The sequence below is a fragment of the Pristis pectinata genome, chromosome 2 (genome assembly GCF_009764475.1).
Source record: "Pristis pectinata isolate sPriPec2 chromosome 2, sPriPec2.1.pri, whole genome shotgun sequence".
Classification (NCBI taxonomy): domain Eukaryota; kingdom Metazoa; phylum Chordata; class Chondrichthyes; order Rhinopristiformes; family Pristidae; genus Pristis; species Pristis pectinata.
Window position 1 is genome coordinate 9,448,794 of NC_067406.1, and position 17,529 is coordinate 9,466,322.

General features: G+C 43.8%; 1 protein-coding gene across 1 annotated transcript in view; it reads right to left on the minus strand.

Annotated features, from left to right (window-relative positions):
• Nucleotides 1-17,529, minus strand: part of LOC127580080 (dedicator of cytokinesis protein 2-like) — a 1,107,748-nt gene that overhangs the window by 785,043 nt on the left and 305,176 nt on the right. The window contains 2 exon segments of the mRNA XM_052033289.1: nt 2,796-2,930; nt 4,561-4,661. Of these exon segments, the coding sequence (XP_051889249.1) occupies nt 2,796-2,930; nt 4,561-4,661 (236 nt within the window).

A 17,529-nucleotide genomic window follows, 5' to 3' on the forward strand; every position in this document is an offset into this window, starting at 1 on the left:
CATATTGCAACCACTGTGCATTGGTGCTGGAGGGCTTGAACATTTGGGCAGGTGAATTGCATGGTGATGAACAGCCAGCTTGACCCTCTATCGTCCATGTGGTGAAGGGCTTTTGTTCCCTTTTTAATTATTTTAAAGAATACCAACCCTGGGACTGTTCTTTCCCCCTAATCAATCCCAATTGGAACAAAGGAGCAAACCGTCTGTGTTGGCCAAAGACTTTGGTTATTGAAGTTGGCATTGTAACCAAGGCAGGCCATAAAGTGGGAAATGGGAATCCAATGCTCTGACATTGTATCCAGCACAAAGAAAAGCAATAAACAAGGTTTCTTGATAACAAGAGTCAAATCAGAGTTGAAAAAGGGTTTTTTTTGCACAAGGGATCGTTTGAGTCAACAATTTATATCCCTAAATCTCTGAGGACGTGAATTCATAGACATAATTTTGACGCTTCCTCATTACCATTCTTGTTCTATTGCTAATTACTTGCCTTGGTAATCTTTCACAAGCATCAATCTAAATGAAAATCGAGGGGAATATGCATCGATGCACAGTGTACAGTTGAATCATTGGTGGAGCGATGAACAAGCAGGGGACACAGAATGAAGATGATCGACAAAAGAACCAAAAGTGAGGGGTTTTTTTTGCACAACGAGTGTTTGGGGTCTGGAATGTATTGTCAGGGGTGGTTGTGAGGGCAGATCAAATGCATAAGCAAGCTGGATAAATACTTGCAAGGATATAATTTGCACGGCTATGGCGAGAGGGTGGGAGAGTGTGACTTACTGAATTGCTTTACCAAAACCTAGCATGGAGTCAACAGGCTGAATGGCCTCCTTTCACACTGTGGCTCTGTGAATCACTGTTAACACTTTGTATTGTCCACCAAATAGGCCAAAATTATTCGCCGACAAAAGAATCCCTTAAGATGGCTGGGATTGATGCTTGTAAAAGATTACTAAGGTAAGTGACTAGCAAAAAAACAAGAAGGGAGATGAGGAGACACTTCTACATAACACGTCATGACCGTAGATTTAGTAAGTTTGCGGATGAAACCAAAATTGGCAGTATAGTGGACAGCAAAGTAGGTTCATAAAGCAGCCAACATAATCAAAGACCCCTCCCACCCCGGACGTTCCCTCTTCTCCCCCCTCCCGTCAGACAGCACATACCACCAGGCTCAAGGACAGCTTCTACCCTGCTGTTATAAGACTATTGAACGATCCCCTAGTATGATAAGATCGACTCTTGACCTCACAATCTACCTCATCATGACCTTGTACCTTATTGTCTACCTGCTCTGCACTTTCTCTGCAACTGTCACACTTTATTCTGCATTCAGTTATTGTTTTCCCTTGTACTTCCTCAATGCACTGTTGTAATGAAATTATCTGTCTGGATGGCATGCAAAATAAGTTTTTCACATACCTCATTACCTGTGATAATAATAAGCAAATATACCAACTTACCTAAGATCAACTGGGAAAGTAGATCAAGGAATGGTAGATGGAATTTAACTCAGATGAATGTGAAGTGTTGCATTTTCGTAAGTTACTGAAGGGATCGCTTGTCAATAATTTATATGCCTAAATATCTGTGGACATGATTTATAGGAGAAATGGTCATGGTAGAAATGAAAATCAGGCAGGACTTACACAGTAAATGGCAGGGCCCTGGAGAGTGCTCCAGAACAGAACGATCGAGAGGTACAGGTACATAGTTCTATGAAAATGGCAGCACAGTTGACAGGGTGGTGAAGGAGGCATGTGCTGTTGTCCATGTGGAGTCTGCACTTCTCTTTCCAACCCTGCAGGTTTCTTCCATATGCTCTGATATCCTCCCATATCCCAAAGGTGTGCTGGTAGATTAACTGGTCACATTAAATTATCCCTGGTGTGGATGGGTGAGGTTGGACAAACTTGGGTTGTTTTGTCAGGAACAGTGGAGGCTGAGGGGAGACCTGATAAAAGTTCGTAAGATTATGAGAGGCATAGATAGGGTAGACAGCTGATATCTTTTTCCCAGGGTCAAAATGTCCCATCCTAGAGGGCATGCATTTAAGATGAGAGGGGGTAAGTTCAAAGGAGATGTGCAGGTCAAGGTTTTTACACAGAGAGTGGTGGGTGCCTGGAATGTGCTGCCTGGGGTGGTGGTGGAGGCAGATATGATAGAGGTGTTGAAGATGCTCTTAGATTGGTATTGGTTTATTATTGCCACTTGTACCAAGGTACAGTGAAAAACTTGTCTTGCATACCGATTGTACAGATCAATTCATTACACAGTGCATTGAGGTAGTACAGGGTAAAAACAATAACAGAATACAGAGTAAAGTGTCACAGCTACAGGGAAGTGCATTGCAGGTAGACAATAAGATGCAAGGTCAAACAAGTCTATCTCATCGTTAAGGGAACCATTCAGTAGTCTTATCACAGTGGGAAAGAAGCTGTCCTTGAGCCTGGTGGTATGTGTCCTCAGGCTCCTGTATCTTCTGCCTAATGGGAGAGGGGAGGAGAGAGAATGACTCAAGTAGGTGTGGTCTTTGATTATGGGCACATGGATGTGCAGAGAATGGAGGAATATGGATTTTGTGTAGGCAGAAGGGATTAATTTAATCAGGCATTTAATTACCAGTTTAATTAGTTCAGCACAACATTGTGGACCGAAGGGCCTGTTCCTGTGTTGTACTATTCTACGTATGTTCTATCTCTCTCCAACAGATTGGAGCAGTGGTTGAAACATTCAGGACTCATGACGATCTGTGCGACCAGCTGATGGCCAAAAACAGAGGGACTTACTGCGAAAACAGGCATCTTGAACGGACTGTGAACTTAAAGATGTATTCCAACGCTTTGAACGCTCGTTTCAGAGGCTCGCAGTCCAAGCCTCGGCTTGCGGTGTCCACGTACTCAGTCAACACAGACAGCAACTTCCTGCAACAAAAAAGGGTTTCACTCTTAGAAACATTTTTATCTGATGCACCCTTTCCCCTCTGCTCCTTATGGCCCAGTGCCTTCTGAAGAATGTCATTCCCAGTATGGACCTCTCGTCTGGAGGACCTCCAGTCTAATACCAGAGGGCATGTATTTAAGGTGAGAGTGGGAAAGCTCAAAGGAGATGCGTGGGGCAAGTTTTTATACACAGAGAGTGGTGGGTGCCTGGAATGTGCTGCCAGGGGTGGTGATATGATAGAGGCGTTTAATGGGCTCTTGGATAGACACATGAATATGCAGAGAGTGGAGGGATATGGACCATGTGCAGGCAGAAGGAATTAGGTGAATTAGTTCAGCACAACATCATGGGCCGAAGGGCCTGTTCCTGTGCTGTACTGTTCCAGGTTCTCCCACCCAAGATGCCATCTTTCCAAATCTATCTGCTTGATTGGAAAGCGTTAAACGTGCTTGGTGTGCACTGTGAAATAATCCAGGGAGAGCGTTCCTTTATATTAACCTTTCAGTGGCTGTTTATTTGAACTCACTCATCGTCTATTTGCCTCAATGGGAACACTCAGATTTCCAGACTGGGAATTTGAGGCTTCAAGTCCCACTCTGGAGATGTGCCTTAGTGTATCACTGAGGGAATCAAGAGGCATAGGTACAGTGCTAGAAAATAACTCTAAGATGAAGATCTTAATAGCTGGGAGAACAGGATGGCTCCTCCTGCACCTATTTCTTGTTTTCCTCTATTCCTATATAAATGCAGGTTGGTTTTAAATGTTTCTCAGAACCCTGGTATTGGTACTTGTTCATTATTGTCACATGAAAAGAAAACAGAATGCAGAATATAGTGTTCCAGTTACAGAGAAAGTGCAGTGCAGGTAGACAAATAAAGTGAAAGGGCCATGACGAGGTAGATAAGAGATCAAGAATTCAAGAGTTCAAGTCAAGTCGAGTTTTAAGCACGTATGTGTCTGCATAGGTGCAATGCAAAACTTACTTGCAGAAGCATGACAGGCACATAGTATTAGAGGCACAACATTCAGAAGAAAAACATAAATTATTCATCTTCTAGTGTATGAGGGGCCCATTCATGAGTCTGATAGTGGGATAGAAGCTGTCTTGAGCCTGGTGATACATGCTCTTCAACTTTTGTATCTTCTGCCTGATGGGGTGGGTGGGGTCTTTGATTATGCTGGCTGCTTTACTGAGGCATTGAGAAGTGCAGACAGTCCATGGAGGGGAGGCTGGTTTCCGTGATGTGCTGGGCTGTGTTCACATCTCTCTGCAATTTCTTGCGGTTATGGGCAGAGCAGTTGTCATACCAAGTTGTGATGCACGCAGATAGAATGCTTTCTATGATGCATCTGTAAAAATTGGTGAGAGTTGTTGAGAATAACCCTGACCTCCACTTGCCCACAAAATAATATCATCAAAATGGATTACTAGGTCATTATTGGGCCATGTATTGTTGAAAAAATATGAATAGAAAAAATACGAGTTCATCTGTTTGAGTGCCACACCAATTCAGGCGTCAAAAACCAAAGTAATGTCATTGACAATCAAATGATCTGCTCTAACGCCAACTCGCTTTGAATGAACGCACAATGCTCTTTGTTGGACGTACTTGTAAGCCAAGGTGGCACTGAAGTGCTGTCGAATGTAGGCTTCCAAGACAGCGTTGAAGTGTTGGAACTTCCTGTCTGCGATCAGCCCAATGAGAAATACCTGTAATCACAGCAAGATCAAATTATGTCAGTACCTTAAGCACCAATTTTTCTTCTGCAACCTTATTGGGTCTGATGTATATGTGACTCCAGTTCCTCAGCAATTCTGTTGACCAATTTGTACCAAACTGATTCAACAAAAGTCAATGAACCTGGATGGCCCGGCATCATCATCATAGACACTCAATTTGTCATGGCCCACGAATCCCACAATGACCTCCTGGCTTGGGTCTAAATTATTGCACAGACCTGCTGACTCCTCCATCGCTATCCCATCACTGACCACCAGGGGTGGCATTGGAACAGCCATGAAAAGAGAGGGAAACACCTCTATAAACATGGATCATGCAATGGTTTGGACAGTCTGTGGTATTCAAATAGGGACAGGAGGGCAGACTTCGCCCATGTTTTTTCATAGAACATAGAACAGTACAGCACAGGAACAGGCCCCTCGGCCCACAATGTTGTGCCAAGCCAATTAAACTAATGACACCTCATCCCTTCTGCCTGCACAAGGTCCATTATCCCTCCATTCTCTGCACATTCATGAGCCTATCTAAGAGCCTCTTAGACGCCTCTATCGTATCTGCCTCCACCACCACCCCTGGCAGCGCAATCCAGGCACCCACCACCCCTATGTAAAAAAACCTGCCCTGCACGTGTCTTTTGAACTTTCCCCCTCTCACCTAAAATGCATGTGCTCTAGTATTAGATATTTCAACGCTGGGAAAAAGATACCGGCTGTCTACTCTATCTATTTCTCATAATTTTATAAACTTCTATCGGGTCTCCCCTCAGCCTCTGCCACTCCAGAGAAAAAAACCCTAGTTTGTCCAACCTCTCCTTATAGCATATCCTCTTTAATAGTGGCAGCGTCCTGATAAACCTCTTCTGTGCCCCTCTGAAGCCTCCACATCCTTCCTATGATGGGATGATCAGAACTGAATGCAATACTCCTGATGCAGCCTAACCAAAGTTTTATAAAGCTGCAACATAACTTCCTGACTCTTGAATTCAAGGCTTCGACTAATAAAGACAAGCACTCCATACGCCTTCTTTACCACCCTATCGACTTGTGTTGCTGCTTTCAGGGAGCTATGGACTTGGACCCCAAGATCCCTCTGTACATCAACACTGTTAAGGGTCCTGCCATCAACTGTGTACTCTCCTTTTACAGTTGACCTCTCAAAGTGCAGCACGTCACACGTTTCATGTGGTTCTCAATCTTGTCTCAGTGTCAGCAACATGCTAGTGCCACCAGTGTTTTCCTGTGTGCTCCAATGAGTGTCAGCTCAAAGTCGAGTTTATTGTCATGTGCACAAGTACGTGTGCACAGGTACAATGAAAAACTTACTTGCAGCAGCATCACAGGCAGATAGTATTAGAGACACAAACATAAATTATACACAATTTTTCCAGGAAAGAACATAGAACAGAAAAAAAAACAAAGTCCATTGTAGTGCACAGTGGTTAAAGTGGTCATAGTATTGCTATACTGAGGTGGTGATTAGGGTTGTGCAGGTTGGTTCAAAAACCAAATGGTTGAAGGGAAGTAGCTGTTCTTGAACCTGGTGGTGTGGGGACTTCAGGTTTCTGTACCTCCTGCCCGATGGTAGCTATGAGAAGATGGTATGGCTTGAGTGGTGGGAATCTTTGATGACAGATGTTGCCTTCCTGAGGCAGCGCCGATGGTGTAATCTACCAGCTATAATCAATCTGTAGATAGATATTCAGCCAAGGGAGCATAATCAACACAGGAAGCGGTTAATGTGCCTCAGGATAACTGAGTGATGACCACTTACAGTCTGGAAGGAGTCACTGAGGGGACCCTCAACGATCTGCACAGAGCCATGTGCCATGAGGTAAAACCTGGCCAAGGAATGTGGTCTGAAAACAAAAATCAAAACCTGCAGATGCTGGAAACCTGAAGTAAAAGTAGAAAGTGCTGGAAACACTCAGCAGATCAGGCAGCATCTGTGGAGAGGGAAATATTGTTTCAAGTCAAAGACCCTTCGTTAAATGTGGTCAAGGGGTTGTTTACATCTGGCTGAGACAGCAGAGGACCCAAGCTTTGATGTGTCACTGGAAAGAGTCTCCTCAGAACTCCACTGGGAGTTTCAGCTTGAATGTTGTGTCCAGATCTCTGAGAGGTGAAAGCAGGCCCAGGGAAGGCACAAGAGACTGCAGATGCTGGAATCTGGAGCAACAAATGAGCTGCTGGAGGAACTCAGCAGGTCAGGCAGCATCTACGGAGGGAAATAAACAGTTGACGTTTCCGTTCGAGACCCTTGGGGCACAGGTTAAATTGGTAAGTTGCTTTATTATTGTCACGTGTACCGAGATACAGTGAGGAACTTTGTTTTGCATGCCGTCCATACAGATCATTTCATTACAACTGTGTACTGAGGTGGTACAAGGGAAAAGCAATAACAGAATGCAGAATAAAGTGTTACAGTTACAGAGAAAGTGCAGTGCAGGTAGACAATAAGGTGCAAGGGCCATAACAAAGTCGATTGCGAGGTCAAGAGTCCATCTTATCATACAAGGGGACCATTCAATAGTCTGATAAAATGGACCCTTGACCTCACAATCTACCTTGTCATGACCTTGCACCTTATTGTCTGCCTGCGCTGCACTTTCTTTGTAACTGTAACATTTTATTCTGCATTCTATTATTGTTTGGAACTGTGCATTGAATCTCTCATCCACAAACTCAGCATGTAGACAGGGTTGGAGTTGCAATTCTAGAGCAGTACTGAAAGAGAAAAACAAGGCAAGAATTCACACGTGTATTAGCACCTCTACTATCTCTTCCCTCCTCATTTAACATGTGCAAATGCAATCCATCCAGTTTAGTAATCTTTGCAGTTTAGGAATTATTCTTCGCCCTTTCCAATTTAACTGATTCAATACATGTTTTAATCTCATACATTACTACCTCTGCCTCAATACTGAGCCAATGTAATTGTTCACCAATGTTTGACACCAAAACAATTACCACCTTTCAAGCCAGTGTGAATTATTTTTAATCTTGGACCTGTTCGTGAGTTTAACAGAACACTATTGCAGTAGATTTATTTCCTTTGGTGATTCGGGAAGGAACGATTTTAAATTAACTTGGAAGTTCTGCTCATACTTGAACAGTGAGCACTGCTCAGCTGATTCAGGGCTTCTGCTGGCCTTGCTCTGTAATTGTCTGCTAGTGTCTGTCCCCTGGGTTCTTGAGAAGTTGGAAAATTCATGAGACGAGGTACTTCAGTGGTTGGTAGGCGGACAATGAATTAAATGGAATTACATTTACCATACGGGAGAAGAACAAGCTATTTGGGCCCAGATCAATCTATTAGTGTTTCTGTCCCCAACTTTCCCCTCCCACTCTTTCTCACCTCACCAACATATCCATACAATTTCCATCATCTGGCACCCTCAGGGTTTTGATGGTGCTGGACTACCAAATATTCCAGACTATTTATCGGATTTTTGAACAGACCTCTCATACACTAAAAGATGAGCTCTTGATCTCCCAATCTACCTTGTCGTGACCCTTCACTTTATTTGTCTACCTGCATCGCACTTTCTCTGTAACTGCAACACTACATTCTGCATTCTGTTTTCCTTTGTACTACCTCAATGTACTGTTGTATGGAATGATTTATCTGGACGGCATGCAAACAAGAGCTTTTCACTGTATCTGGGTACACTGCTTCAAAGATCCCCACCATCTAGGCCATGCCATCTTCTCACATCTACCATCAGGCAGGAGGTACAGAGGTCTGAGGTCCCACACCACCCGGTTCAAGAACAGCTGCAACCATTTGGTTCTTGAACCAACCTGCACAACCCCAATCACTACCTTAGTATAACAACACTTTGGCCACTTTGTACTACAATGGACCTCGTTTTCTTTTGTTCTAATTGTGTTTTTTCTTGGAAAAATTGTGTATAATTTATGTCTAATTTATGATTTTCCTGTGAATGCTGCTTATCTGATGCTATGTAAATTAGTAAATTGGTTTATGACCCCTATGACCACTCAGATCGTTTTGGACTGAATGGACCTTGTTTTTTTTTTGTTCTAATTGTGTTATTTTCTTGTAAAAATTGTGTATAATTTATGTTTAATTTGTGTTTCTCTTTGAATGCTGCTTACACGACACTATGTGCCTGTAATGCTGCTGCAAGTAAATTTTTCATTGCACCTGTGCACACATGTACTTGTGCACATGACAAGAAACTCGACTTTCACTTTGAGAATGTGAGAATAATAAACCAATACCAATTCTGCTGTTTGTTACCCCATTAACGTGCAAACGCATTTTTATTTCAATTTTTCACATGTTACGTGGTAGAGTAATTAATTTTTTTTTAGTGAACCTGATGAGTTGGAAGGGAGTGGGAAATATACAAGCACTCTGGACCCCAGCTCCAGCCACAAGCCTTCCCATGTTCCTGACCCCTAGAGTTACAAACCCTGAGCCCAGCTCCAGGACTGCACGGTGGTCCCCAGTTCCGGTTGCACCCTGAACCCCCAGCTCACATTCAGGATGGATGAGTGAGACAGATGCCAGACAGTCAGGATTTCAGAATGATCAGATGCCGGATTATCATTGTTTACTGTATTCCTGACTTATTCAGCTTAATAAAGACTCACATTATTGTGTCAGAGAGCCATAAAGCCATAAAGTCACAGAGTTACACAGCATGGAAAGAGGCCCTTTAACCCAACTCGTCCATGCCGACCAAGGTGCCTACCTGAACCGGTCCCATTTGCCTGCAGTTGGCCCACGTCCCTCTCGACCTTTCCTATCCGTGTACCTGTCTAAATGTGTTTTAAACACTGTAATTTTACCCTCCTCTACCACTTCCTCAGACAGCTCGTTCCACATGCCCACCACCCTCTGTGTGAAAAACTTGCCTCTCCGGTCCCCTTTAAATATTTCCCCTCTCACCTGAAACCCATGCCTTCTAGTTGTAGACCCCAACCCCAGGAAAAAGACTGCGATAATCCATCTTATCCATCCATGCCCCTCATGATTTTACAAATGCTTGTAAGGTCATTCCTCAGCCTCCTTCACTCCTGGATAAGCAGCCCCAGTCTATACGGCCTACCCAAGATCTCCAGTCCCGGCAACATCCTTGTGAATATTTTCTGCACCCTCTCCAGCTTAATCACATCCTTCCTATAGTATTGTGACCAGAAGTGGATGAGCACCGTGGTCAGCATGGACTGGTTGGGCCGAAGGGCCTGTATCCGTGCTGCATCACTCTTTGACTCTATGACTCTATAGATAGACACATGAATGATAGAGAAATGGGGGACTATATGGTAGGGAAGGGTTAGATAGATCTTAGAGCAGGATAAAATGTCAGCACAACATCGTAGGCTGAAGGGCCTGTACTGTGCTGTAGTGTTCTATGTTCTATGTTCTATAACTACATAAAATATTCCAGATGCAGTCTCACCAACATCTTATACAGCTGAGACCTCTTGTACACATTTGTTAGAGGTAATTCTCATCTACATGTGGTAGCTAATAGGAACAAAGGTAAAAGCCCTGGTTATTTGGCCTTTTTGAGTAAAATTCCATACAACCCACAACATCAAAATTGTGCATCTGGCCCCAACAAGTTTTTGGCCTGTGTCAATATTCAACATGAGCCAATAATCCAGGGGTCGCAAGTTCAAATACAGGCATAGCAATCTGAGAACCTATCAGATTGAAACAAAAATCTGGAAATGAGAAGTTAAAACTGTAAATCCTAAACTGAATAGCTGTTTTCAGTAAAAGTGACCACGAGACTTATCAAATTGTCACAGAAGTCCAATAGTTTTGCCAATACTCTTCATGGCAAGAACCTGTTGTTCTTACCCTGCAAGTGACTTCAGTTGTGCACCTGTTTAGTTGACTATTATTGAGGGGAAGCTCTCAGCTAGATCAAATCACGTGAAAGTCCATCAATATCCTTTTAAGACAATGAATGTTGAGCAATAAATAGTGACACAGAGAGATACAGCACAGGCACTTTAAGATAACATATTTATTTATTAGTCACATGTATGCTGAAACACAGTGAAATGCATCTTTTTGCATTACTGACAGTGTTCTGGGGGCAGCCCACATGTGTCGCAATGCTTCCGGCGCCAACACAGCACGCCCACAACTTCCTAACCTGTACGTCTTTGGAATGTGGGAGGAAACCGGAGCACCCGGAGGAAACCCACACAGACACGGGGAGAACGTACAAACTCCTTACAGACAGCGGCTGGAATTGAACCCAGGTCGCTGGCGCTGTAATAGCGTTACGCTAACCGCTACACTACCGTGCTACCCTTTGACCCACCAAGTTGACACCAACCATCAACCACCATTTTATACTAATCCTGCATTAATCTCATCCTTTATTCTCCCCACATTCCCATCAACTCCCTCGACAGTCTACCACTCACCAGCACATTAAGGGCAATTTACAGTGGCCAATTAACCCACCGACTTGCACGACTTTGGTACATGGGAGAAAACTGGAGCATATGAGGAAAACGACAGCTTCTATACCACTGTTATAAGACTATTGAATGATCCCCTAGTACGAATAAGAAGGATTCTTTACCTCACAATCAACCTCGTTGTAACCTTGCACCTTATTGTCTGCCTGCACTGCACTTTCTCTGTAACTGTAACACTTTATTCTGCATTCTGTTATTGTTTTCCCTTGTACTATCTCGATGCACTGATGTGATGAAATCTGTATGGGTGGCATGCAACACAAAGTTTTTCACTGTACCTTGGTACACGGGATAATAATGTGATAATGCCTGCTCTACTGCCATGTTTGAGGCCAGACATAGGTTGGAGGAACAACACTTCACATTTCGCCTTGGTAGTCTCCAACCTGAGGGCCTCAACATTGATTTCTCTAACTTCCAGTATTCTAACGTTCCTGAGGCCCCCTTCTCCCTTCTCTTTTCCCTTCGCCCACCCTCATGACCTGCCCATCTATCCCCCACCTCTTTCCCTTTATTCCATGGCCCACTGTCCTCTCCTACCAGATTTCCTCTTCTTCGGCCCTTTTGCTTCTTCTACCTATCACCTCTCAGCTTCTTACTCTCCTATCCTCCCCCCTCCCCCACCCACCTCCCTTGCCCCCTCACCTGGACTCGCCTATCACCTGAACTCACCTGTCCCCTGCCTGCGTGTGCTCCTCCCCCTCCCCCCACCTTCTTATTCCGGCTTCCGCCCTCTTCCTTTCCAGTCCTGATGAAGGGTCTCGGCCCGAAACGTCAATTCCCTCCATAGATGCTGCCTGACCTGCTGAGTTCCTCCAGTATTTTTTGTGTGTGATAACAACAAACCAATTTATCAATTTATAGCCGTATGTAGTACATGCAAACTCCACACAGACAGAACCTGAGGTCAGGATTGAACCCAAGTCTCTGGCACTGTGAGGCAGCAGTTCTGCTAGCTCACCGTGCCACCCTTGTGTACCTCGTCAGCGACTCCTATATTCCAGGAATGAATACAGTAAACAAAAATTGCCCATCTCACACTTTGCTCCCCTGTGAGATCAAGACTATAAAAGAATGAAAATGTGTTGACTTTTGGCCTCTTATTCCGTTGCACAGCATGGTAGAAATCCCTCAGCATTGTACTGCTCAAGTGTTGGACATCAATGCACATCTGAGCTTGTTGTTGAAAGAAACCATTTATAGATTTGTGGATTTCCTGCTTCCATTGTTATTTGTGAGGCAGCACTCTTCAGGCTCAGGGGATGACACTTCCCTGCCCACATCTCCATGGCAACCAGAACAGACACTCAAGGATCAGTGAGCACAACATTACATCTGGTGGCTTTGCCCACGCCGTGTCAGTTCCAACACCCAAACGCGTCCTGCGTTCCATAAGGCACAGTTTGTAGACCAACATCTGTCCAACTTCACAGCACATTATTCATTGTTTCAGAATGGCACAAAGTGCCTTGCAGCCAACAAAGGAAACTAATCCCATCTGCCTGCACATGGTCCATATCCCTCCACTGCCTGCCTCTTCATGTGCCTCTTGAACGCCACCATCGTGTCTGCTTCCACCCCCCACCCCTGGCAGCATGTCCCAGGCACATACCTATCTCCATGTAAAACAAACTTGTCTCAAACATCTCTCTTAAACTTTCCCCCTCTCATCTTAAAGCTATGTCCTCTAGTATTTGACATTCCCACCTTGGGAAAAAGACGGCCTACTCTCTCTCTGACTCTCATAATTTTATACTTGGTATTATTGTCACTTGTACTGAGGTACAGTGAAAAACTTGTCTTGCATACCGTTTGTACAGATCAATTCATTGCACAGTGCATTGAGGTAGTACAAGGTAAAAACGATAACAGAATACAGAGTAAAGTGTCACAGCTACAGGGAAGCTCCCCTCAGCCTCTGATGCTCTGTTTTAGAACCTTTTAGAAGACCATGAAATTCATTGGCCTGGTTCAGAAAACACCATTGGACTCTATCATGTAATGGTGTTGTTGCAGGAACAATGGTTGAATCTTCAGACAAATTTCTAAACCCTGATGCGTAATCAAAAATGTCATTTGTTTGTCTGAGAAAGATTTGCATTTGAATAGCACCTTTCACAACTTCTGGAAGCCTCAAGACGGCAAAACAACAACAGATAATGCTGAGAATACTCTCTGCAGGGTTCTGGTGAAGGGTCTTCGACCCAAAACATTGACTCTGTTTGTCTTTCCACAGATGCTGCCTGACCTGCTGAGTATTTCCAACATTTTCTGTTTTTGTTGTACATATAAGTGGCACCACTTTAACACTGGCAACTGTACGCTTTATATTACTAAGCTTTCAGAAGTCTAGTTTTGCAAAAGCCAAAATACTGTCCAGGCTTTCTGGAATTTCTTTAATTGTTTGCTCGTTGAATTTACCTCTGCCTTAAAAATATTCAGAGCCTGCACTGGCCTTTGAGAAAGAGAGTTCCAAAAGGTCATGACAACTCATCTCTGCCTTAATTGGACAATCATATTTTTCACCAGTGACACCGAGTTCCAGATTCTCTTACCAGCAGAAACATCCTCCCTACATCCACCCTAAGAAAACCCTACTGGCAAACCTCCCCTTCCCTGATTTTATTGGTGTTGGTATTGGTATTGGTTTATTATTGTCACTTGTACCGAGGTACAGTGAAAAGGTTGTCTTGCAAACCGATCGTACAGGTCAATTCATTACACAGTGCAGTTACATTGAGTCAGTACAGAGTGCACTGAGGTAGTACAGGTAAAAACAATAACAGTACAGAGTAAAGTGTCACAGCTACAGAGAAAGTGCAGTGCAATAAGGTGCAAGGTCACAACAAGGTAGATCGTGAGGTCATAGTCCATCTCATTGTATAAGGGAACCGTTCGATAGTCTTATCACAGTGGGGTAGAAGCTGTGTGAACTTTGATCTATAGTTACCCATGTTAAGCAGTCAGTTAGCCTCTTGGCAACTCCTGAATACCCAGTGGCTCTCCTTCATATTGGTAAGACCACATCTGGTCAGGGGGCATAATTTTAAGGTGACTGGAGGAAGGTATAAGGGGGATGTCAGAGGTAATTTTATTTTACACAGAGAGTGGTGGGTGCGTGGAACGCACTGCCGGCAGAGGTAGTGGGGGCAGATACATTATGGACATCTAAGAAACTTTTAGATAACCACATGAATGATAGAGAAATGGAGGGCTATGTGGGAGGGAAGGGTTAGATAGATATTAGAGCAGGATAAAATGTCGGCACAACATTGTGGGCCAAAGGGCCTGTACTGTGCTGTAATGTTCTATGTTCTATGGTGTAGCATATCTAATACTCCTCTCCTTATTTAAGGAAGGATATTAATGAATTGGAAGCAGTTCAATAAAGGTTTCCTACACTAAGTCCCAGAATGTGTGGGTTGTCTTCTGAGGAGAGGTTGGATAAACTTGGGTTGTTTTCTCTGGAGCAGTGGAGGCTGAGGGGAGACCTGATAGAAGTTTATAAAATTATGAAAGGCATAGTTAGAATAGATGGTTGTTATCTTTTTTTTTAGGGGGCATGCACTTAAGGTGAGCAGGGTAAGTTATCCTCGAGCAGGCACAGTAGTGTCGTAGTTAGCGCAACACTACTACAGCACCAACAACCTTGGTTCAATTCCGGCCGCTGTCTGTAAGGAGTTTGTACGTTCTCCCAGTGTCTGTGTGGGTTTCCTCCGGGTGCTCTGGTTTCCTCCCACATTCCAAAGACGTACGGGTTAGGAAGTTGTGGGCATGCTATGTTGGCGCCGGAAGCGTGGCGACACTTGCGGGCTGCCCCCAGAACACTCTACGCAAAAGCTGCATTTCACTGTGTGTTTCGATGTACATGTGACTAATAAAGATATCTTCTTATCTTATCAAAGTTCAAAGGAGATGTGTAGAGCAAGTTTTTTTACACAGAGAGTGGTGGGTGCCTGGAATGCACTGCCAGGGGTGGTGGAGGAGGAAGATACGATCAAGGTGTTTAAGAGGATCTTAGATAGACACATGATTATGCAGAGAATGGAGGGATGTAGACCATGTGAAGGCAGAAGGGATTAGGTGTGATCAGCTTAATTAGTTGGGCCAAAGGGATTGTTCCTGTGCTGTACTGTCCTATGTTCTATATTCCAATGAGAGAGGACTTGATTGCAACACATGTTATCCTGAAGGGTTGTGACATGCTGGATGTGGAGAGGATGTTTCTTCTTGTGAGAGAATCTGCAGCGAGCTTCTGCACTTAGCAAAATACCAGCCATGTAGTTGCAACTCTTAAAGGGGTACTGACTACACAAATGTTACGCCGCAAAACTTTTTCTTTCTGAGGGTCTTGAGTCTTTGGAACTCTCTTCCCCAAAGGACAGTGAAACCAGGGTCTCTGAATATTCTTAAGGCAGAGGTTGATAGAATCTTGATAAGCAAGCAGGTGAAAGATCTATGTGAGTAAATGAGAATGATAAATTGAGATTACAATCAGATCAGCCATGACCTTATTAAAAAGTGAAGTAAACTCAAGGGACGAAGAGGCACACTCCTGCTCTTAATTGATATGTTCACATGTAATTATAAATTACAAGACCCTGTCGCAATGGAGCTCAAGGCAAATGCTCAGCAAACATTCAGCAGATCCCAATCACTTGCTCTTTCCTTGACAAGAATAACACTTTTGCTTTTGACAAATAGATAAATGTTCAGCATCAGATATAAAAAGCAAACACACTTTTTTCCAAATAAATTCTGCTGAGTAACAGCAGATGGTTTGAAACTGGTGCAGGGGTATTCCTTAATTTGTTACCATGGCAACCAGAAGCTAAATATAACAAACACCAGCTCCTCTCATGGTCTGACCCTCTGCTGTCAAAGATGGAAAGAATCGCAGTTTACAGCCTCTTCAATCATTAAAATGGAGAAATCTGTGGTGAAACCCACTTTCATCTTTTTCCTTGTCTTGTTTCCCTGGATACGTTAAACGCCCAACTTCGACCTGAAGCACGTGACCTTATGGATATTTTTTAAAGCTCTGCTTCTTGTGCAATATCTCTTATTTAGCAGGGCTCAACACAGCTTCATCCTTTCAGAAGTAGATATGATAGCTTCATTTAGACAGGCACATGAACAGGCAGGGACTGGAGGCATTCCAGACCACGTGCAGGCAGATGGGATTAGTTAGATTAGTATCATGGTTTGCACAAGAAATGGTGGGCCAAAGGGCTTGTTCTTCTGCTTCACTGTTCTAATTGTGAGGAAGGCTGATCTGTTCTAAATCTCTACAATGGCTCCCCTAGTCCAGATGAAGGGTCTCAACCCAAAACTTTGATTGTCCATTTCCCTCTACAGATGCTGCCTGATCCACTGAATTCCTCCAGTCGCTCGTTTTTGTTTTACTCCGGGTTCCAGTTTCTTGTGTCTCTAAGAAACAGTGGGGAGTTCGGGAAGGAGCGGCATTGGGAAGCGCTATCAAAGAAGCCTTGGTGACCATAAAGAAAGACCAGAGACACTGGGTTGGTTAGTTCACTATCCCCAAGCAAAGAGGATACATAGTACACACTTAAGGGCAAGACCTTTAACAGTGTTGAAGAGCAGAGAGACCTTGGGGAGCAAGTCCATGACTGATTGAAAGTGGCTACACAGGTAGAAAGAGTGGTTAAGAAGGCTTATGGAATGCATTAATCGAGATATTGAGTATAAGAAGTTATGATGCATCTCTATAGAACTCTGGTTAGGCCGTATTTAGAGTATTGAGTGCAATTCTGGTCACCTCACTATAGGAAGGATGTCAAGGCTTTAGAGAGGGTGCACGGGAGGTTTACTAGGGTGTTACCTGGATTAGAGGGCATGTGTTATCAGGAGGGGCTGGACAAACTTGGGCTCTTTTCTCTGGAGCGGCAGAGGCTGAGGGGTGATCTGTTGGAAGTGTATAAAATTATGAGGGTCATAGATAGGGTGAACAAGCAATATCTTTTTCCCATTATTGAGCAATTCAATACCAGAGGGCATGCATATAAGGTGAGGGGAGTAGGTTCAGAACTGACGTGAGGGGTACGTTTTTTACTGAGAGAGTGGTGGATGCCTGGAATGCGTTGCCTGATAGGGTGGTGGAGGCAAATTCATTGGGGGCTTTTAAGAGGGGCTTGGATGGGCACATGAATGAGAGGAAAATAGAGGGATATGGGCATTCTGTAGGTAGGAGGGATTAGCTATATCGGCACAACACCGAAGGGCCTGTTCTGTGCTGTACTGTTCTATGTTCTATAGAATGCTAAACAGCTCCCAATCATAGAATAACAGGATGAAACAGAGAGGCACTTGATCGATACTGCAAAATAAATACAACACTCGGTGA